Source organism: Dromiciops gliroides, chromosome 2 (genome assembly GCF_019393635.1).
Source record: "Dromiciops gliroides isolate mDroGli1 chromosome 2, mDroGli1.pri, whole genome shotgun sequence".
In the NCBI taxonomy this organism is placed as follows: domain Eukaryota; kingdom Metazoa; phylum Chordata; class Mammalia; order Microbiotheria; family Microbiotheriidae; genus Dromiciops; species Dromiciops gliroides.
In genome coordinates this window covers 593,034,592-593,057,850 of record NC_057862.1, presented here as the reverse complement: position 1 = coordinate 593,057,850, position 23,259 = coordinate 593,034,592, and the positions used below count along the sequence as shown (strand labels likewise).

The following is a 23,259-nucleotide window of genomic DNA, read 5'->3' as shown; positions in this document are numbered from 1 at the left end:
CATATTTCCATTATGTACAAATCTTTGTACACTCTGTTAATGTTTTTATATGTTTACTACTTGCTCTAAACAAAATCAAACTAGGATCCTCTACCCCCTTCAAGGATTTGGCCCTGAAGACATTGCCATATAGTAAGGTAGGCCAATAAATGCTCTTGTTTTCTGCCAGAGGGATAGTTGCAAAGTGGGAGTGACCAGTGGCTGGTGGGGCACACTCAACTCAGTCATATGTAATCATCCTCTACTGACTCTCCATTGCCATCACAAGACTGGCTGACAATGGTGACCATTTCCTGAAAAACTCCCCTTTTTGTCTGATGCAACTTTGAGACTTCCTTTCCTATTGTTGCCATACAGATGTTGGCAGACAGCTACCCAGGAAGCATAAATGGTGGTTCTTTCATCATCTTCAGAGTCATATTTTGAATAGCTATTAGGCTCTGCTGTCCATAGTGAACTCAGTCAAAGGAAGTCAATAATCATGGAATATGAGGCTCTAGCCACAACACCTTCTAGAACATAAATTTCTCTTCCTCAAGGGAACTTGGTATATTTCTTCAGGTCTCTTTCACTTTGAGCGACTTCAGGAAAGAATACTTAATGAGTTCTTGACTGATACTTAATGAGTTCTTGATTGATGTTTGCTATTGTGTCCATCCAACTTTGAATGTGTACTTTGTTCTGCCCATTGGAGGATTACTAAATTTGTTAGTGATACAGATGTGATAGGAATGAGGCCACTGAATGAATATCTTTTGTTCCAAAGTTAGAGTGTTGACCTGCTACACTGGGAAAAAGGGTATATGATCCAATTTCTTTTTGCAGGCATACTTCATATTTGATACAGTACCTGATTTATGTTCCATTTCGGGCACTGAGCAGTCAAATTGGTTTTCAATTGGTGCATTCTCAACTTACAAGTGTTTCAGGACTTGATGTCTTGTGGCATGAATAAATATCATCTTATGAAAACTTTTTAGTATTAGATCTGTGATTCCACAGTTGGTTATTGTGATTCCAACAAGATTTTTGGATTTCAAGACAAGAACCCACACATGATCATTTTTAATATTAGGCTAGCAGGTGCTTGTGGCTTTATCAGTTGTTCTTTTCCACTTCATTGCATGACAAGGCTTTGGTTTTGGCAAACTCTGGTTCAGAAACCAGTGGTTCATGGATGTTTGCTCCTGGCTCTCCTTAGAGGTCTTTGAGGGTAGTCTTCATTATACTCCATTTCAAAATTTTCAGATTGGAAACTTCCTCTCCTGTTATCCCCTGTGGCTCCATAGACATTCTCATTAGTCCTCTTGTCATTGACTGAGCTTGGAAACCCACCTGGTGGGAGAATCCTAAAGCAAAATTCTAATTTTATACCACTAGTGCCTTTTACAACACTGGCTTTACTGGTCGAAGGCTGTTCACTGTCAGAATATTTGCTAGTTCTAATCTATGGTTCCTGACACCCATTGCAGGAACATCTGGAGGAAACTGACTTTTCTCTATCAATGAGCCTTGGACCCTCAGTCCTACAAGGAGAGCAGATACATGACTCTGGGATAGGTCTAGTGCTATGGTGTTGTGTTCACCAAAATTTCCAGTCACAGCCCTTACAAAGTCAGCATTGCATGAGGGGGAGTTGCTCACAGGAACTGGTCTATTGTCATAACTGGGATAAATATCTTTGCTTTTTTCCTTCTTGGGCATGTCACTGACTGCTTTCATATATGCTTTGATCTGTTCATTTGTGATCTGACAGCCTTTCTCACAATTGATGATTTCAAATGGCTCATTTGATGGGAGGAGTTGTGTTTCTTTTGAAAAGGTATGTTGCCTCTTTCACCCACTGCAAATTGCCTGTATTCTATTGGCTCTCTGATTTTATCTTGTCAAAGTAGTTCTGAGAATTGTTCTTAGTAATGCAGGTTCCAGGGACTCCCATGTTTCTTCCTCATCTTCCCTATCTGAATTAGGAATAGTAATTGTTGCTTTTGCTGAATGCTGAAGGCCACTGGGTCCTGCTGGTTTTTCATTAACTTTTGTGGGTTGATGGATTTCCCATAACATCCATGGGGAAAACAACCTCACTGTGAGCGGGGGCCTCCATTTCCACACTTTCTATCTTCCTACTTCTTACATTTAATTTAAATACTTCAACTGCAATCTGTTGCTTTTCCACCTGTTCATCCCATCAGATCTTGTTCTCCTCATTCTGATCATTAACCTGCTGGGGATTATTATTGGGCCCATTGGGGTTGATGTTTTGATGATTGTAATTTTTGTTAGAATTCTTGTTGCTCACAAGGGCTTTTGAAATGCCAGTCCTTGTACCTGCATTCAGATCTACTTGTACATGATTCTCGGATGGTTCTCAAAACATTTGGTCTAAAGAGATAAACTCCAGGATTGGCAACAACTCAATGAACTGACCAAAAGATCCCTGTCCATCTTGAATGGTCTGTGATCCAATTATTTGGGTTATGCAAATGAAGACAATTATAAATGAGCAGGTGTTTTGGTATAGGAAAAAAAACTCACTGACAGCCTTCACCTTGTTATCTGTGAGGATGCCAAGATTTCCCACATCAGCTAAGTTATACTTCACCAAATCAGCATTGGTCATTTTGCAGTACAGTAAAAACTCATCTATATATCCAAGGTAGAGGGTTTCAAACTGTGGGAATGCCAATTCTGCTATCTTTAGTGCTGAAAGGATGCCATCTTTGGTTAGAGAAGGTGGTATTCTAACTTCTTGTAACCTTCAAGCATCGCTGATAATATTTACTTTAAGAACAGCTCGATAGTGTACAAATTGAAAAAAAACCAACCTATATCCAAACCAACTGTATTAAATGACCTGTTGGATAAGACCTCTAAGGAAAGGAACTTCAACCAATTCTAATTGTTCGAGATTTCAGGTAGAAGCTAATCCTGTTACTAATGGTACATACTTCAAAAATTTGTAGAACTTACACTGATCCTCATGGCAAAAGTGCATATGCTATTGCAAAGGAAATCTTCAAAACGCTGGGGCTTGGTGAATCTCACCCATTTCAAATACAGGTACCTAAACATTGGGATATAAGGAATTTCAGGAACATTCACCTCCACTAGATGCAGGATTTGAATTTTGGCTTCTATGGGTATTTTCAGTTTGTTTTCAGAAAGGATGGGAAAAGCTCCATTATGATTACGAAACTTCCCCAAAATATGAACTTGAGGCTTATACATCCAGATGGCTTCCACCAACTCCAAATGTGAAATCTCCATGCCCAGTAAGTTTGAGCAAGCTTGCAAAGCTTCTAGCACATCAGGAATGCTAAAGACCTCATAGCTATGGACCATTGCTTCTCAAGGTGAATGCCATAGAGCTTCTCAATGTCTGGCATCTTCTTGAGTGTTAGAAAACTGGAATTGGTAAAGCCAGTTGTATGTGTTCCCACAAGGGGCCTGCACAAAGACCTACACTCTTCACTACTCTCGGAAAAAGAGTCGTTGCCTCTTTCAGCTTCTGGGAGAGGAACTCCAGATACAATATCCTACAGAGGGAGATACCTAAAGATATAGCAGAGTACTCCATGGGGGAGCTGGTTCATGCAATCTTTTGTTTCATTTGATTTTGTTACCTCAGGGCTTTTCCCTCCTTGGGAGGCATACTTTCATAGTTTTACTTCATGGGCTCATCCTTGTGATGATGCCAGGAGAAAATGACCAATTGCAACTTGGTTACTTGAGTTCAAAATTGCAGTCACCTAGGGGCAGCTATGGCGCAGTGGATAAGCACCGGCTCTGGATTCAGGAGTACCTGAGTTCAAATCCGGCCTCAGACACTTACTAGCTGTTTGACCCTGGGCAAGTCACTTAACCCCAATTGCCTCACCAAAAAAATCCCCCCAAAAAACAAGCCTATTGTGGAGGCTCCTTAGAGGACTGTATTCTGGCTGTGGGGTTGCAGCTGCATCTGTGAGGGAGACACTAGGGCAACCATGACAAGGGTCTTGCATGAGGTGTCCACACAGAGAGAAGCACTTGCAGAACACGTGATATGAGTTAAACCTTGTCACATATTTCTTACATGTGTGCCTCGTTGCTCTTATGGTCTAAGTTTAAGCCTGATTCCATGGATACTGGGTGTATTTGTGGGAAGGAGTGAACCAGGTTCTTAGGAGAAAGGTTTTTTTTTTTTTTTTAGTGAGGCAATTGGGGTTAAGTGACTTGCCCAGGGTCACACAGCTAGTAAGTGTTAAGTGTCTGAGGCCGGATTTGAACTCAGGTCCTCCTGACTCCAGGGTCGGTGCTCTATCCACTGCGCCACCTAGCTGCCCCAGGAGAAAGTTTTGTATGTGTCTTTACCACATAATCTAAGAATAGTAGTAGCTGCCCTCTGGACACTCAACCTGTCAATTTGAACAGAAATTGGGAAATGCTGCTATTATTTCTTTTCTCCTCTTCCTCTTTATTCTCTTCCTTTGCCTCCTCCTTGACCTTTTCCCCCTTCCCTTCCTTCTCCTTCTCCTTCATTTTTTTCCCCCAAAGCTGGGAAGTTTACTTTTGTCCTCTGAAGTTTTCATTTTTGATTTCTTGAAATATAGCTCTAAAAACAGGCTTCAAAAAAGCCCACTGTATGTTAAATAGAGCTATTTGACTAGCCTGTAAACCCCAATCACTCTGGCTTTCATCGAATGGACAATAATAGTCCCAGACCAAGCCTCTGTGGCGTATTGTTTAGGTTTTGATGGCTTACAATGAGTATAAATAGCAATTATTTTTTGTTCTGGCCAGAAACTCTGGGGTCTTTCCCTCTGTAATGATTGGAATGATGCCACCTGCTGGAGATTTACTGTAGAAAAGTTCTGCCATGAAAGGAAGGTCTTTGAGGGCAAGAACATGCATCTTTTCTTTGGCGTCAGGAAGTGACGTTTGCTAGTGGGAGGAAGAAGGAAGAGCTGGGCGCTCTGACTGGCGCTTTTTCCTTTGGACTCTGGTGGAGAGCAGAGCTAGAAATGTGCTCTCCCTTTAATAGATAGATTAATGTAGGACTTTCTCTCTCTCTTTACCAAATTCTTATTTTCCTTAATAAATGCTTAAAAGTCTAACTCTTGCTAAAGCTTATAATTTATTGGCAACCACTCATTAGATATTTTAGACAGTTTAGCTAGAATTTTAGCCCTTAACACCTCCTAGATTGATATCTTTGGGATGGTAAATTGGGCCATCTTTTGTCTCAGTTCTTAGCCTTTAGTCATTGAATGGGTGTGATCTCAGACAAACTGAGACCTGAGAAAGACCTTAATTTAGAAAGACTGAGGTTATCCACTACATTCTGGACCATTACCAGTTGTCTTACTACTACAATCTGATGACTCTGGGGGAAAGCAAGGCTGATGACTTTGCTCAGCTAGGCCTCACTCAAACTCAATTCATGAAATTACCTTCATGATGTCATTGATCCTCTTAAAGAAGAAAGGATGAACAGTGGCAACAACAACAACAACAACAGCAGAGGAGACATGGGCTCAGCAGAGGTGTAGCTGCCATGGCTGGTCCCAGGCCTGAACCTTGGGAAGCTTTGCTGGTGCCTCCATGTATCATGTATCATGTATCATGGCAATACATCTTAATGAAATGTTTTCTTGGAGAACATAAGACAGCATACTGAAGGTTGCTGTTATTGGACCCAAGGCATAGCATGGACATTTTATCATACAAAGGTAGCTAGCTACTTCATTAAGTTTCTCCCAGAGTCCTTTGCAGCTAAATAATAGACCAGATTTTTTGTTTTTGTTTTTGTTTCTTTTTGTTTTTAGGGGCTGAGATGCTACACATGTTACAAATTGGGAAGACTTGCAAAACAATTTCCTCAAAACACATCTATTTGTGTTCCCTTGAATCCTGCCAGCTTTGATGCAGGCAGAAGTTGGACTCCCCCCAGTTAGAGCATGGCCTGTGTTTATGTAGCCTTCTTTAAATGCTTTCAAAAATGGAAAGAATTCCTTGAGACCCATTAATCAAAGTTGTGGCATGCCTAGCTAGAGAACTGTAAGAATTGGGCTCTTGGTTGTTATGGGCTCCCCCACCTGGAAGGGCCTCTCATGGGGGTGGTTTGTCTTATTGGACATGAATACACAGAACTATGGGAACTAACTTTCTGTTTATTCTTGAGTTTAAAAGGAGCAGGATGATAAAAAGAATAAATATGAAACAAAAGAATTGGGTTTCAAAATAAAATGGGAAATCAGGGTGGGTCCTTTACTCCTGTAGACTACTAACCTGGGAAGAAGACTATCTATCCTTATTGTCCAGCCCTTTCTTTACCACACAACACAGCATAATGGATTAAGGATCCACCTTGGGGCAAGGAAGAGATGAGTTCAAGTCCTAACTCTGATGAACATTAGTTGTGATGACATCAGTAATTTACTTAAATTCTCAGGCAACTCTCTGAAGTCTAAGATACAGATAACTAGTTGATCTGTACTGGTGGACAGAGTTTCACACTAGGAGTTCCCCAACCTGATGAAATCACAGGTCCAGACCCCTTCCTCCCCAACCAAAAAGATTCTGGGCATGATTGGAAACTTCCAGCTATACCAACATATATTAGAATAATGAGGCTGGTTTGGGGAACAAAGGTACGGGCAGGATTGTAGTGTTGATTTTTCTGGAATCTTTGTTAACTCGTTACTACTGTCTGAACATCAAATCTTTGTGGGAAATAAAGGCAAGAAGACTTCTGGTGGCAGTCAGTCCAGAAACATTCAACTAATTGACCCTAGTCCACAAAGAGAGACTGATAGGAATTTGGCTCAAAGACCAAGCTAACTCTGACAAGAAGAGATAAGAATAGCTAGCATTTATGTAACACTTTGAAGCTTTCAAAGCATTTTACACATATCCCATTTTACTCTCACAAAAACCCTGTGAGGTAGGTGCTATTATTATCCTTATTTTATAGATGAAGAAACTGAAGGCCAGAGAGGTTTAGTCACTTACTTAGGGTCACATTGCTAGTGTCTGAAGCTGGATTAGAACTTGTGTCTTCCTGATTCCAAGTCCAACACTCCATCTGCTGTGCCACCCAGCTGCTTGCATTTTTCCCACATTTCCAGTACAAGCCAAGGGTCAGCAACTTTTCTAGACTTTTTTTCCTAGACTTTTTTAGTGCCATTAATGGGACTAAATAAAAACCTGTTTTGGGGTCATACCAGTGCAAAGGTCCCTCCATCTTGACTTTCAGCATCTGCTTGGCCTAGAATAATCTCCCTATTCCTCTCCATCTATCCAAAGCTTACCTGTCCTTCAAGGTCTGCTGACATCCATCTTCCATGAATCTTTTCCCTGTTTTTCCTATTTCTGAATTAACCTCATTTAGTGTACATACTACCTATCAACAATTAACCTTCCATTTTTTCCCCTTATATAACATCCCTACATTTAGGATGAGGAGAAATCAGGTACATTTTATGAGGTCAAGATTAGGTAAACTTGGCTGACAGGGCACCTCTGTCTTTTGCTGCAGAGGTGAGTTTCAACAAAGCATTATGGCTCCCTTAGTCTGTTGACTGTTACTGTTTACAAAGCAATTTCCTCACAACAAACCTGTGAAGCAGAAAGTCAAAGTATTTTTATCCCTATTTTGTATAGAAGAGCAAAATAAAGCTCAGGAAAATAAAAACTGAACTGAGGGTTCAATTCAACAGAAACAGGTTATTTTATAAGACAGAGAAGTGTGATTTAAGAGAATTTTTAATTGCTTTTCTGGGGTTAGTATGCGTTGTGTCCCCTTGTTAAATGACAATACTTTGACATGGAAGAATGTTTTCATAGGGAAGGTAAAAATTGAATTACTTCATTCATATCTTTAAAATCCTCTTAAATCACACCTGTGATAAAATGGGTCCATCTCCTGCTAGCAAACATCTTACCTAGACATCTTTATTGACCAAATAGGAGAAGCAGTTCATTTTCCCCCCTGGTGTTGTTCGGTGGACCTGATATCTTGGTCTACTGGTCAGATGAAACAATTCTGATTTTCAGTACCAGATGTGTCATAGCTTAGTTTTGTGTTCTACAGGTGTTCTCCCAGCTGGGAAGTATGGAGCCATGCCACAGTTTTGAGATGATGATTTGATATAGAAATGTGAGAGTGTTAAAAATAATTCTACATGTTAACAGTGGGCTTTGTCCCCAGTGGGCTCCATATGCATAACATATGACCAGTACAGCAGCTGTTCTATATTTTAACAGGATAGTTATAAAGTTAGAGACATGCATGGCTATTCAAAACATAAGCAGTTGCTCGGAGTCATGGAAACAAGATTCAACAATAAACTTGATTCGTGAAGTTTCCAAAGAAAATAATCTCATCATCCTATATTCAGGTGGTCTTGGGGGGTGTTGAATGAATTTTCTTTCCATTTCCATATTTTCAGTTTGCTGAAACATTTACCCCCTAGAGGCAGTGTAGAAGAGAAGCTAGCACCATTGTTTTTTTTTATTTTCTTTTTCTGCAGTTTTCATTTAGCACATTGTGAAGGAAATAACAGATATGTTGGATTTCTGCAATAGAATATTACCCTATTCCTGGCTTCTCAGTCAAAGGGTCTGTGCAACGGCCAACTTCAAAGGTCACATCATGTACTTTAAGGTCCTTTCCAGTGGACAGTGTGTATGTGTGTGTACATAAATACGTACAAATACATATGCATATACAGTATGATAAGGTGAGATGAGATACTAATACAAAAAATATATTTTTAGATATATTCCTATAACTCACATTATCATAACTCTCTCCCCTGTATGCTCCCCCACCCCCAATGGACCATAAGAGTATCATTATCTCCATTTACAGGTGGGATAAATGAAGATCCAGAGCAAATCTTGGCCAAGGTCATAGAGATGATAGAACAGGACTAGTTCTATACTTTCCAACATTATCATCAGGTAGATTGTGAATCACACTGAGCTTATGATCAAATGAATTGGAATTATATTTAAATTATTTCAATATACGTCGAAATCTTTTTACTCATGCAGTTTAGCCATGTTGATTTTACATATATATGTATAATATAAGTATATAGCATGTGTGTGTGTGTGTAATTATTTTATGGTCTATGCATCTAATATTGCAGTAGGAGTCATCTTCTCATTGGCCACACTGTACTTTACCATGGCTTGGCCCCATGCATATTTATCCTTCATGCTGATGGCAATGAAAAGGAACTACATAATACAAGAGAAATTATTATTCAAAGTAAAGGCTGGTTTTGAGGCATGAAGGGCACTGTATTGAGAGAACATGGTATCCATCATTATCTACATGAACTATGAGGATTTAGTGTGCCTTTAGACTAATCAATTTAACATTCGACTTTCTTTCATGTAATAATAATGCAGTTGAAATATTCATCCCGCCCCATCTCAGTCTACTTTTTTTCCTTCAACAAACTATCGTTTCTGTCATTGATTTTTCTCTCCACCCATCCCGTACATAATAGTCCCATGGTTGACAACTACCTGAGTAAGTCAGGGGTTGTCCAGGCCAATTTGTAGTACATTCTACTGGTATAGAAAAAAGTGGTATAAAAATTGGGGCTCGATCACCATAGCATCCCTGGGAAGAGGCCTTAGCAATAGGAGGATCATATATGATTATTTTCTGAAACTCATATACTAGTAGATCTTGGAAACTCATGGGCAAGTTCATATCATATTCACATAATACTGGTGGTGATCCATTTGGCCTTATTAAGTAGGACTATTTTCTTTGGTTACAGAGAAATCCTTTATTTGCTCAGTCCTTATTGTAGTTAGTTCACCTTAGTCCCTAATCCTTACCTACCTTAATAATCTTGGAGGCAATAAGGATATATAGTCAAAGAGAACCATGACTCACGATAGGCTCCCTTAAGTATCTGGTGGACTGGCAAGGACTTGTGAGGTGAATGAGACAAAGCATAGTACAGGGGGAATGAGGAATGGAGGTGAAGGGACCATGGATATCATAGGCATAGGGGGAGTGGAGAAGCCACTGAGGAAGGTCCTGGGGAGAAGGGAAAATGGGGCAATTTAGGGTCCTGGGGAATTATGGAAGAGACATGAACCCAAAGGAGGGAAGAGATGAAAATGCCCCTTCTCTGCCCCTCAGTTTCTTCATGTTTAAAATGAGTGCACTGTAAATAAGAGGTATCAAGCACACAGCCTGTGGGCTACATGTGGCTCACAACACTCTTGAATGTTGCCTGAACTAGATGAAAAGGTAATTGGGAAATATTGAACAATGCACAATAAATAGGCAATATTACATTTTAAAACTAAGTCAATATGTGACATGCAGGGATCCTTATATATGGTTTATGTTGTCCCTATTTCTATTTGAGTCTGACGCCTCTAAAGTCCTTTCCATCAATAATATTCTATGTGCTATGAAGGGTTATGGCCCCAAGAAGAGGAAGAGAGGAAAATGGGTGTATCTCAGGTTGGTAGAATCTGTCTTCCAACTCTATCCTATCAAGTCCCTGACTTGAGTTCAGTTTTTGACTCCATATTGTGATTCAATTTTGGAGCTAGTTCGATTCCCTTTCTAGTCAATTATGGGTCTAATCCAAATTTGGTCTTTTGAGGAACCTTCATTCAATTATGGGAAGTGGGAGAAAACCTTGTTACATTGATCGAACCTAGCCCTGCATAACTGGGAAACTGGTCCACCCCTACCTGTTATTTAGAGACCCTTAACCAAGGACCTAGGTCACGCTGACCAGATATTCAGTCAGCCCCAAAGAGTGATGCAAGGAGTTTTCTCATAATTGTCAATCTCAATTAATCCATCTGTCTTAAAAACTGGCTCTGTACTGAACAATGAGTTATTTTTCCCATGTTCCTTTGTTCACAGACACTTGGGAGGAAGTAGGACACCTGTTTTTCTGAATTCAGGGAATAGCACCTCTCCATTCTCCCCTTCCTAAGTTGGAAAGTTCCTAATCTTTTATCTAATTAGAAATCAGATTACACAATGCTTTATTATTTCCTTTTAATTAATTGGCCGTATTTGATTAATTGTTTTTAATGTGTAAAAGTTTGCCTCTCCCTGTATTTGGGGTCCAGCCCTAAGCTAAGGAAGGGGCCTAGTCCTGATTTGTTAGGCAATTGGCATGCATTGCTTAATAAATTGTATGTTCAGAAGATCCAATCTTTGTTTCCTTAGTCATTTCATCTTTCATTCACCATATTTTCTAGAGGGAGAGCTAGTGTCTGGGCTTAGCTGATATAGCACAACAAGCAGCAGTCATGGCTATTGTAAACTCCTTCCACTTCTTGCTGAAACCTTTGGATTTGGTTCACAGGTAAAACTATAAACTTTGCAATGACTGGCACAGTATTTTTTATTTGCTCGTTTTCTGTGTATCAAGACTTGGGCCATGTCCTCATTCCTCAGGAGGGTTTCTCTCCCTTGAGTCAATCCTATTAACTGATCTTAACTACCAGAAGGTTCTAGTCCACCCCCCATAAGGGGCACAGATTTGGAGTAATGATTTTTTTCCCCAGAAACCAAAATCGTATAGGTTATCAGAATCTCACATAGGCTAGAGACTAAATGATCCACTATAAGAATTACATTTATTTTTATAAAAAATATATTTGTACATCAAAGTAAAAACTGTTACATTTGAGACAAAGAAGAGGACACTAAAAAGGCAATTTGATATTGTTCACTTGAATGTCAGCTCCCAGCCCCTCCTTAGTCTGGACATAAGGAATAAAATCTCATGTCTTATATACCAGACCATCGCTGCTTTTTTTGGTTGCATGTGTCATGTACTAATTAAAAGCTAGGTTTATGAGGCAGCAAAATTTTGGGATTTAAGTTCTATCCAGGAATGCTAACCCCTTCAGCAAAAGGATTCTGAAAAATCATGTTTTATTTCAATTTTGTTTCATGTCACATAGCACTCTGATGTCAGAAGTTCTCCTTTTCGTTAGGACTCTATTCAGATAGGTGACATCAGGTATGCCACAATGCTAGAAATAGTCATGATTTTCTTATGTAAAGAACACCAAAAATATTTTTCAACACTAATTTTCTATTAAAAGTTTCATGTACCATTGGACAAAGTTTACAGTGTGTGGCACATAGTAGGTGCTTAATAAATGTTTATTAAATGAATTGAATAAAAGAATGAATAATCACAGTCCATATTTTTTAAAAAAAGAAAATTAGGATGGCCCTTGGAAATTAGCATCATTGTATTATAATCAAAGTTTCAATACAATCTCTCCTCTGCTATGTAATAAATAACCACCTCTAAGCCAGATGTAAAAAACACAAATATAAGATAGGTCTTCATTTTCTAAAGAAATAGATTTTTATTGACTTTTTCTTTCTTACAAGGCAGTTAAAAAAAAAGAAATACATTTAACCTGTTAGATAATTTTTCACTTGTATGTTACTTAATATTAATTTTTTGTTTCCTTTATGTGATTGACAGTAGAGCTGTGTTAAATTGTTGTTTACACCATTATAAGTATCATGGATTATCTTTTGCTTTGCCTTCTAGTGACAGGAAAAAAACAAACCAACCTTGAAACTTCACAGGATAGTATATGCATAGCTCTCTTGAACTAGACCTGTTTAGTGGATTAATGTCTAATTCAGATACAGTAATAAAGGCAAACTTTGAATCTTGACAATAGGTGACAATGCCCATTTATAAACACGGTGCTACTTTTTTGAATTATAGGTGAGTGTACAGATTACAGATGCAGGCTTACTAAATATGTCTATAAATAAAATATTAAGTGCTTTAAGGTAACAATATTCTTTGGCTGATTTAAGTGCCTATGGTGGTTTCTGATGAATGACTAAAAAGAATATGGCCCTACTATTATTGTTAGTCTTAACAATGAGCTGGTCCGGAAGGTTCCTATGCTGTTGACTGTCAACATCTCGAGATCTACAATATATTCTCTTGGTCCAGTTAGTGACTTCACTAGTACAAGCATTGCACTTATAGCACTTGTTTGCTGAAATTAGAAAAAAAAGAGAGTGAGAAGACAAGTTTCTCTCAGGCTGCTACTTTACTCACTAGGAACTATAGCTCTTTTAAGAGCTGTGGGAAAACCTTTTCACTACCCAACCCCTTTACAATGTAGCCTGACTCTTTGTTAAGCTCACTGTGTTCCCTGTTCACTTCCAACCATTATCACCTTCTCATAGGTACCCAATTTCTGCTTTCCTGACAGTACCTTGTCTTCTAGGCTTCCATCTGTGCCTATATTTCCTTTTAATTAAACCCTATTTTAGCTAAAGACTACTCAGATGAGAAGTAGATCATTTAAAAAATAAACAGAAAAAGTCAAGATGCTATTGTCTCAGTGTGATGTTATTTTTGTTCATCCTTCATTTTTGACTAGAGTCACATACTAATTGTGCTATCCTGGGTAAGTCATTTAACCTTGTTTGCTTTAGTTTTCTCATCTGTAAAATGACCTGGAGAAAGAAATGGCAAACTACTCCAGTATCTTTGCCAAGAGAACCCCAAATGGTGTCATGAAGAGTCAGACATGGAGAGTCTCAATGGGATAGGAATACATTGACCTTCTTTTGATGAATGGAAAGCATGAACTGTGTGAGAGGGATGGTGAAAACATTTGAGAATTACTGCAACTTGTGGTTATAAATCATTTAACAATATTTAACACTCTTCAGGTTGTGTTCAATGCCATGATACTAGTGCACTTCTTAACAATTTGTTCTGATAACTAAATAAGTTATGATCTTGTATGTTTTAAAGGTGACAATAAAATTATAGATACATAATATACAAATGCTTGTTTTAGCACTGGATTCTCTAATTGGGAAATTTCAATAAGTTCATGAGTAGGTTCTAAGGTTGGCAAATTCTCAGACTTTAATGCTTCCCAAGTGTGGGGATTTAGTTAATATCTATAACTATACTAAATATATAAAATAAATTTAAATGTTTAATCTTTAGTCATTTGCTAGCATGCCTATGCTAATAAGACTATTAGAAATACTGAACAATCACTTTTATATTGAAGGGGAAGTACCACATCTCTTTATTCTGTATAATATTGTGAATTTGTAGAGTTGAACAACTTACAAATCTTTCTGTAGTCAAAAAGACATTTATGGAGAAACCACAATATATCTCTGTTTAAACACTACTGTGTTTGGTTGAATGGGTTTTTACAATGTTTAAGGAAAAGGGCCTGGCCTCTTTAAAAAGTCAGAAATAAACCATTTTCAGATGTTTCTGACAGACACACACTGTAAAACAGTAGTAAGATCACAAAGCTTATTAAAGAAACTGATGTTGTGCAAATGCAAGGTAGATAATTGGAAGGAAGTTTGGAGATAAAAGTTTGTTTAAGCATTAGTTAAATGGTCATATGAGTGAAAATTTTTTTCTTCTGACTGAAAATAAAAGGTCCCTTGGTACAGTGCAAGGAGCTGGTTTTGGAGTCAGAGGACTCAAGTCTAAAAATCTTTTCTGTTTACTTACTATCTGTGTGATTTTGGGAAAGTCACTCAAAGTTAACTCCTTGAATCTCAGTTTCTTCGCTTGTAAAAAAAATTGGACTAGATTAGGAATTTCTTAAACTTTTTTGTGTCACCGGCAGTCTGGGGAAGCCAATGGACGTTACATTTCTTTCTTTCTTTCTTTCTTTTTTTTGGCAGGGCAGTGAGGGTTAAGTGACTTGCCCAGGGTCACACAGCTAGTAAGTGTCAAGTGTCTGAGGCTGGATTTGAACTCAGGTCCTCCTGAATTCAGGGCCAGTGCTTTATCCACTGCGACATCTAGCTGCCTCAACATTACATTTCAAAATAATGTTTTTAAATACATAAAATAAGGATTACATAGGAAATAAATTCTATTGAAACACAGTTATGAAAATATTAAAAACAAACAAGTCCAGGAGCTCCAGAGTAAGAACTCTTGCACTAGATGACTGGCATAGAGATCCTGGGAGACACCCTGTAGCATTTTACCCCTCTCTTTCTGTTTATTGCAAGGTAATCTGAAAGGCAAATAAGCCTAGAGAAGTAAGATTATGAATGCATGCTTAACACCATTTGACAGAGCAAGAAGATGAAAGTTGAAGGAAACCATCTAAAATGCCTTTTCACATCAACTTGTGCTGAAGCTTGGAAGAAATGGAGCAATATAGGTGTGTATGTGCCAGAAAATGCTTTTCTTACACAATGTTCTGTCAGCAAGTATTTATTGAGCACCTACAGTGTACAAAGACATTGTGAGGGATACGAAAATATTGTCACTGCCCAGAAGGAAAAAATTCAATACTTGGTGATTAATATTTGTGATAATTTTAATCAGGATTTGATAGAAAAATGAAAATTGATTGGCAACATGTGATATTGTGGAAAGGTTAGTTGGCCGCCATTCTCTATAGTCATTGTTCACCTGATAGCAGCTACTCACATTATAGCTGTTGTACTCAAGAGGACATGTCAAAGCTCGGTGTATTTCTCACCTCTAGGGAGCTTTCTCTGACTAACTGTGGCAGTTCTTAAAATTTTCCAGTTTTCTTTTTTCAATTTCCCCCCTCTTTTTTCAATAATAGGATTGTCAGTACCAGTCAGTACCAGAATGGTTCCTTGCTTGTTTTAACGTTTGTTAATTCTGTCTAACTTTAAGCTCTCCAAGGGCATGAATATATTTATATTTCTTCTTCATCTTGCAATGCACCCAGAATAGGGGTGGGCGTACAATAGAGGCTAAATAACTACTTCTTGAATTTCTGATACTTATAGGTTAAGCTTTTGCACAAGTGAAAATTCATTGGAAGGAATTTTGCCACAATTGTTTCAGCTACTCTTTTGATGTATGGGATATGAAATAACCATGCTTTTATCACTGTTACTGGGATATCATATTCTTCCCATGATCATTTAAAAATTTTTGTTGAATCTAATAAAAAATGGCTAAAATTTGGAACCCCAAATTTGTTAGTGCTTCATGGCAGGGAAGAGTCATTATTTTTATTTGGGAAAGCATTTGGTTTATAAATAAGCAAGCTGTGGTAGTTATATTTGATTATACGTGTATGTATTTGTGGTATGTATGTGTATATATATATATGTATATATATATGTATATGTACTGTATTGATAACAGATAATAAGGGATTTAATTAACTTTTGTTTTTTTTTTTTTAATTTTGTGGGGCAATGGGGGTTAAGTGACTTGCCCAAGGTCACACAGCTAGTAAGTGTCAAGTGTCTGAGGCCGGATTTGAACTCAGATACTCCTGAATCCAGGGCCGGTGCTTTATCCACTGCGCCATCTAGCTGCCCCTGGGATTTAATTAACTTTTAAGGAGTATCCTAAGATGAACTACACTTAGCTCTCAGGGACTACATATTTATACTCATAGAAGAGGACAGATCGAACCTTGCCCCATTTTTAACCGCTTCTTAGTTGTCCCAGGACTATTTTCTTCAGATTTTAAATTATGCTTACTTTAGACTCTAAAGTTAATTTTTCAAAAGGAAGATTTTGAGATGTTTCTATTCAACTGCTGTGTACTAGCAGGCTTATTTATATGAGGCAGTATTATTGATCCAGCATTACCTGAGGAAGAAAAAAAAATCACCCTAATAATTTTTATGTCTGACATTTTAGGCTTTAGACATTAAATACTGAACGAATCTATGCTTCCCTATAGGTAAGCAAAGAGAGTAGCAAAGAATTGTAAGGTCAAATTATGGATGGCCAGCCATTTTTTTCTTTTTAGAAGTCTGTTATAAGAAATTAATTATATCCAGCTCTTTGGCAAAGAAACACACACATCACATAACTGTGTAAACATGTAAACATTTAAAAATGTGCAAACCCTACCACAGAGTTTTCCCAGTTTATTTTCCCTTTTCTGAAAATGAAACCTTGACTTTTAAAGTTGATTAAGAATAAACTATTCCTAAAGGGATTTTCGAGAAAGTTTTAACTTCATGAATAAGGCTATTTTAGAATAAAATGGCCCCTACCAACTTATAACTGCTCTGTGAAGGGTGTTGATCCTATCTTAAAATGTGCCAGATTTGAGACCAAAAATAAACTCACTGAGATTATGTAGGCTGGCACAGGGGGAAGACTGGAAACAGTGAGACCAACTGTAATAGGAAGCTACTGCATTAATCCAGTTGTGATGTGTTAAGTGCCTGGATTTGAGTGGTGACAGTTGTGAAGAAAGAGTAAATTTGAGAGACACCCTAAGAAAGGGCTCAGTGACATATAGCGGGGAAGTAGAGGGAAGGAGAGAAAATGACTTTCAGGTTTCTAGCTTGTGGTGCCTGGGAGAATGGTGATAGTGCCACTGACAGAAATGGTTCAGGTGGGGAGGAGAACATTTCTCAACCCATTTAGACAAACTCTGTGTGGGTTTGGTTGCATGTGAAAAATGAAAAATTTTTTAGATGAAAAAAAAACCACCAATAAACTTTTTTTTTTTTAAATGAGGCAATTGGGGTAAAGTGACTTGCCGAGGGTCACACAGCTAGTAAGTGTTAAGTGTCTGAGGCTGGATTTGAACTCAGGTACTCCTGACTCCAGGGCCGGTGCTCTATCCACTGCGCCACCTAGCTGCACCCCCCCCATAAACTTTTAAGGATCATTTTTCTGCTTTTTTTCAAGACTAATTGGAGATGCCCGACTTGCATCCTATCAAGAAATAATACTGCCACCCCTCTCCATAGCTGACTTAATGTAAAATACTTACTCGTAAGTAGAACTCTCCATTTTCATTTCCAGATTTGATCCTGAAAGTGTTAATAGTGTTGGCATAAATAGTGGTGGCCTGGATTTGGAAGATATCTGATGGCACAGACCTATCTGATCGGATACTCATATACTTATAGACGATAGACTGAGGAAGCTCTCGGCACACTGCATTTGATACAGGGCAGATACAACGACTGTAAAACAAAACGAAACAAAACAAAATTAAAAATTGACATATATTTGTGAAGTTCCTTATTGTTTTGGCTTTCTGAGTTCTGAACAGGGCTATATTTGAAAGAGAGATGATTTTTCTTACTTCTCTGATGTTAGGACGTAGGGATCTGGGCAAGGGTTTCTTGGATAACAGCGGAATCCTCCATGGTAATTCCAACACATTTCCTCTTCCCGGCATTCATTTGTTGTCTCACATTCATTTATATCTAGAGATGAGGGGTCAGAATAATTTTCATACAAAAATAAAGGTGTATAAATGTCAAATACTGATTTTACAGGAAAGGAACTTTTTTACAAAGAATGGAGATGATATGATTTTAAAAACTGTTTTATAGATGCCTTTTGCATCAGCAATCACAGTAATTATCCACCATTTTTCACATGACAAAGAAAAACAATTAAGTGAAAGTATTAGATACAATAAGTGTATCTGATGATAGACACAATAATACAATAGTCCCCTATGTTCACTATTTCTTCTCTGAGACTTTCCTAGTTTCTGTCTTTAACTTATTTTCCTAAAGGGTATATGCTTGGTTGTGGCACTAATGGATCAAAGGATATGGTCAATGCAGCATTTTTCTCAAATACTTTCAAAATGATATGTACAATTGTTCAACCATTTCACATCTCCACTAATAGTGCATCTGTATGCCTTTCTTCCTATAACCCTTCCAGAACTAACTATACCCAACTTTTTGTCATTTTTATTTTTGCCAATTTCCACTGTATAAGGTAAAACAGAGTTCTAATTGTCATTTATCTTATTATTAGTGATTTGGAGCAAGTTTTGAAATGGTCATTTATAGTTTGCAATTCTTTTGGAGAATGTTCCTACTCTTGTTTCTCTTTTAATTATGTTTTTAAAACATTTTATTAATACAAAAGTTTTAAAATTTCATGTAGTCAAAACTGCCTGATCTTTTCTATTCCTTGTTTGTTTGAGAATTCTTCCCCTTCCACAGCTGAGAAAGGTTTCTGATTTAATTTTTTCTAGTTTTTAAAAATGGCGTGACTTTTTATTTTTAGTCTACTTATCCATTTTGAACTTATTGTATGGTAATATAGGATATGATGTTGGTCTAAACCAAATTTATGCTACATTACTTTCCAGTATTCTCAGCACTTCTTGTCAAAAAAGGGGTTCCTTCCTCTTAACTGATTTTGATTACTTATACTTCTTGCTTATCTATCTAGTCTGTTTCACTGATCAATTTTCTGCTTTTTAAACTAGTGCCAAATAGTTTGAATACTATCGCTATATAGTAATGCTAAGATCTAGTAATGCTAAGTCCCTTCTTGCATTCAGTTTTTCTCATCATTTCCTTTAAGATTTTAGACTTTTTGTTTTTCCAAATGAATTTTGTTATTTTTTTCTAATTCAAAAAAGTATCCCTTTGATAATTTGATTGGCACAGCATTAAGTATGCATATTAATTTAAATAGCATTGTCATTTTTATTATATTGGTATTGCCCAACCATGAGCAGTGAATCTCTAACAATTTGCCTCCCTTTATTTTTTTTTAGTGTTTTGCAGTTACATATATATATACATCCTATTTATTTGGCAGTTAATTTGAATGAATTTCTCCTTGTTTTTTCCTTTTTCTTTTTTGGGCTAGTACTTTATGGAAATGCTAGTGATTTTATGCTAATTGTTTTCCTAATTTTGAATTATTCTTGCATTTCTGGAATTCAAATTGGCCATTGTGAATTATTTTCTAGATATATATTTCCATAGTCTCCTACTTAAGATTTTATTTATATTTTTTACTTCAGTATTCATTAGCAAGATGGGACTACACTTCTTTTTCTCTACTTTGACTCTTAGTTAGATTTTAGGACTATATTTTTCTCATAAAAATGATTTTGACAGCATTGGAGGGCAATAACACTTATAAAGCCATCTGCCCAAGGACTTTTTCTTTCTTTTTTTTTTTAGTGAGGCAATTGGGGTTAAGCGACTTGCCCAGGGTCACACAGCTAGTAAGTGTTAAGTGTCTGAGGCTGGATTTGAACTCAGGTATTCCTGACTCCAGGGCTGGTGCTCTATCCACTGTGCCACCTAGCTGCCCCTTTTTATTTCTTTTGATAATTCTTTTGTGGATTGTTCAATTTCTTATTCTAAGACTAGACTGTTTAATGTCTCATTTCCTGTTTTTCTAGTTTGAGTATTTTATATTTTTTTAGATTTCATCAATTTCTTTGGAATTCTCAGTTTTGGCAATGTAATGGCAATGGTAGTTTCTCAAAATTCTTTTTATTTCCTCTCAGTTTACATTTTGGGGCTCTTCACTCATTTTACTATCTTTCCAGGATTTTTTCCAGGTTTATTTTATTTTTTGGAAGGTTTTGAAATCTTAGTCATAATAATAAGGCACGTAGATGGTGCAGGAGAGAGAGAATGCTGGGCTTGGAGTACAAATTTGAACTCAGACTCTTACTGTATATGTGTCATTTAAACTCAATTTCCTTGACTGTAAGAAATGGGTATTGTAACAGTCCCTGCCTCCCAGGGCTACTGTGAGGATCAAATGAGATAATGTTTGTAAAGCACTTAGCACAGTGCCTAGCATATATTAGGCACTATATAATTACTATATAAATATTATTGTTATTTACATAGTGCTTCAAGGTTTACAAAATATTTTACAAATCTTATTTCATTTGACCCTTACAACAATTCTGGGAGAAGCTGAGGCAAACAGAAGTTAAGCTAGTTGCCCAGGGTCACACAGCTATTAAGTGTCTGAGGAAGCATTTGACTATAGGTCTTCTGGCTTCCAAGTCCTTGGATCTATTCACTACACCACTTAGCTGCCAAGATCCCTATATCATGGCCACCATGATTCCTTGAAAGGATATCAGGTAGGCCATTTCAAAGACTGGTATCTGTCTTCCTTTTAAAAACTAAAAGAACAGAGATTTTTGCCTTAATGTAATGTATTTGCATATCACTTTACCTTTCATCAAAATGCTTTTATGTCCATTATATACTTTGAACCTTACAACAACCTAGTGAGGTAGAATAGGGCTAGGCATTAACCTCATTTAACAGACAAAGAAACAGAGAGATAGAAGGGTCATATGATTTGTCCATAGTCACAAAGTTAGTGGTTGAGCTAGGATAACCACTATTTCCATTACATCATAATGAATGGCACCCAAATGAATATCTTCCATGTTTAATTTTATTAAAAAAAAGTAAAGGATGAATGTTCTGGGCCTCTGACTTGTCTATAATTAACCTAAACCTCTAGAAAAGCCTTAAGTTATATAACTTTTAAGATCCAATGATTAGGGGCTATTAATAGAAATCTTAGATTTCACCAGAATAAATTTCAGGAGATTGTCCCCCTTAATTTTTTTGTTATTTATTTATTTTTAAGTATAAAGCTGCCATTTGTTCTCCAGTTGCACCAGAAGCCAAAAGCAGTTTGTTAATTAAAGGCTAGTAGCTGCTAAAAGAACCTTTATGTTGCAGTTTCATTCACGATTTCCATTAATGTGAATTTTGATTTAACTCTTTTATCTGTCTTCATGGGCTTTAAAAGATTACTTTTGCCTCATAAGCACTCAGTGGTACTGCATGATTTTGATGGTTTATGGAAATTCTAGTACTTGGAGTAAGGATGCTGATGTGAAGGACAGAGCTATTCAGCTCAGTTCAATCTGACTTCTTTGAGTATTAGTTAAATCAGACAGACTTATAGAATATAAGGTAAAAGGTGTTTTTTCCTTTCCACCTTAAAAGAACTAAGCTTCATTTAAAAAATGCTCTGGTCTGTATCTCTTTATGCTCTTGTTAGGAGTTGGGCTATAGATAAATGCAGAATAAAAAAAAGATCTCAGCCCCTCACATTTAATGTTAATAAGTTTATTCAGATATAGTCTGTGCTAAATTCAATTCAACAAATATTTATTACAAACCTAATATGTTAAAGGCACTGTGCTAGCTCCTAATAATAGTGAGTTCCTACTATATGCAAGGCAATGTACTAAGTGCCTTACTTATTATCTCATATTGATCCAAATAATCGCTCATTCGATCCTCATGACAACCCAGGAAGATAGATGCTATCATCCCTATTTCAGAATTGAGGAAACTGAGGCAGACAGAAGTTAAGTGACTTAACCAGGGTCACAAAGTTAGTGAATGTCTAAGGTTGAATTGAACTCAGGTCTTCCAGATTCTAGGCCCAACTCTCTTATCCACTATACTACCACCTTGCTGTCTCTATCCATATAATGAGGACAGAAAGGCAAAAATGAAAAAATGCTCTGTTCTTAAGGGAATTACATTCACCTCTAAGCATATTCTTGGCCAGCAAGTCTTTATTAAGTTCTTTCTGTGTGACAGGCACTGTTCTAAGCCTTGAGGCAAAAATACGGCCTACAAAGAGCTCACCTGTAACAAGGGAGATAAGGTGGAAGTAAGTAGGCACCTATAAGATAATTGAGTTCATCCAAATCCTGCTTTTAAGAAAGGATCGATATCACTTACTTATACCTGAGTGTGCATTTATTATATACATTTTGAGTTTTATTGCAGATGACCTTGTTCCCACATTAGTGGAATTTGGCCCCCACAATAATAGAAAATCGCATTTCACAGAGTAGGTGAGAGAGGCATATTTTTGACCAAAAGGCCAAATTTTTACTGAGTCTTTGAAGTAATATTACCTAGGTGGTTTCTTATTGCTTCTAGGCATAACCCTTAAATACCCTTATTCTTAAATGTAACACACAGACATTGAGATTAATAGGATATTTTTCTCCAAAGAATTCAAGCTATGTCCAGGTAGGCAGCAAGTTCTTTAACAAAAGAAGTTCTATTTTCCCAGAATCTAAGTGACTTTCTAATATAGAACCTTGATAGTCTTAAAACAACTTAGGTAGCCTCCCAAAGAACCTAAGTAATTTACTTGAAGATTGGGCACTGTGAGAATCAAGCTCACTGCAGAACTTTCTGTTCCTGGTATATTGGGAAAGTTGTTGACAATACATAGTATAACAAAGTTTTATAATGCTAAGATTTGTGTTTCATACAAGTTCCATATATGAAAAGCTAAGAAATGAGCTAGAAAAAAATTGGCTTCAAAATCTCAAGAAAAGTTTGTGTTTTAATTAATTTGTGTGATTAGGCAAGGAGTTTTGATTTGATACCTTTTTTGCTGAATGAAGGAGGAAAGAGCTTGCAATGTGAAATGAGCTAGCATAGAGAGATGAAGGTCAGCAGTTGAAGATTCAATAAGTTTTTCT

General features: G+C 37.1%; 1 protein-coding gene and 1 pseudogene across 4 annotated transcripts in view; both read right to left on the bottom strand.

Moving 5' to 3' along the window:
• Positions 1–224: 224 nt before the first annotated feature.
• On the bottom strand, positions 225–3,681 carry LOC122744016 (annotated as a pseudogene).
• An 8,017-nt stretch (positions 3,682–11,698) lies between these two features.
• The window catches only part of EFEMP1 (EGF containing fibulin extracellular matrix protein 1), a 73,586-nt gene continuing 62,025 nt past the window's right edge, over positions 11,699–23,259 (bottom strand). For all 4 annotated transcript variants that reach the window (XM_043988274.1, XM_043988277.1, XM_043988275.1 and 1 more), the window contains 3 exons: positions 18,079–18,202; positions 17,761–17,956; positions 11,699–13,023 (listed from right to left, as the gene is read on the bottom strand). In XM_043988274.1, the coding sequence (XP_043844209.1) occupies positions 12,862–13,023; positions 17,761–17,956; positions 18,079–18,202 (482 nt within the window). In that variant the 3' untranslated portion in view covers positions 11,699–12,861. The remainder of the gene's footprint in view (positions 13,024–17,760; positions 17,957–18,078; positions 18,203–23,259) is intronic.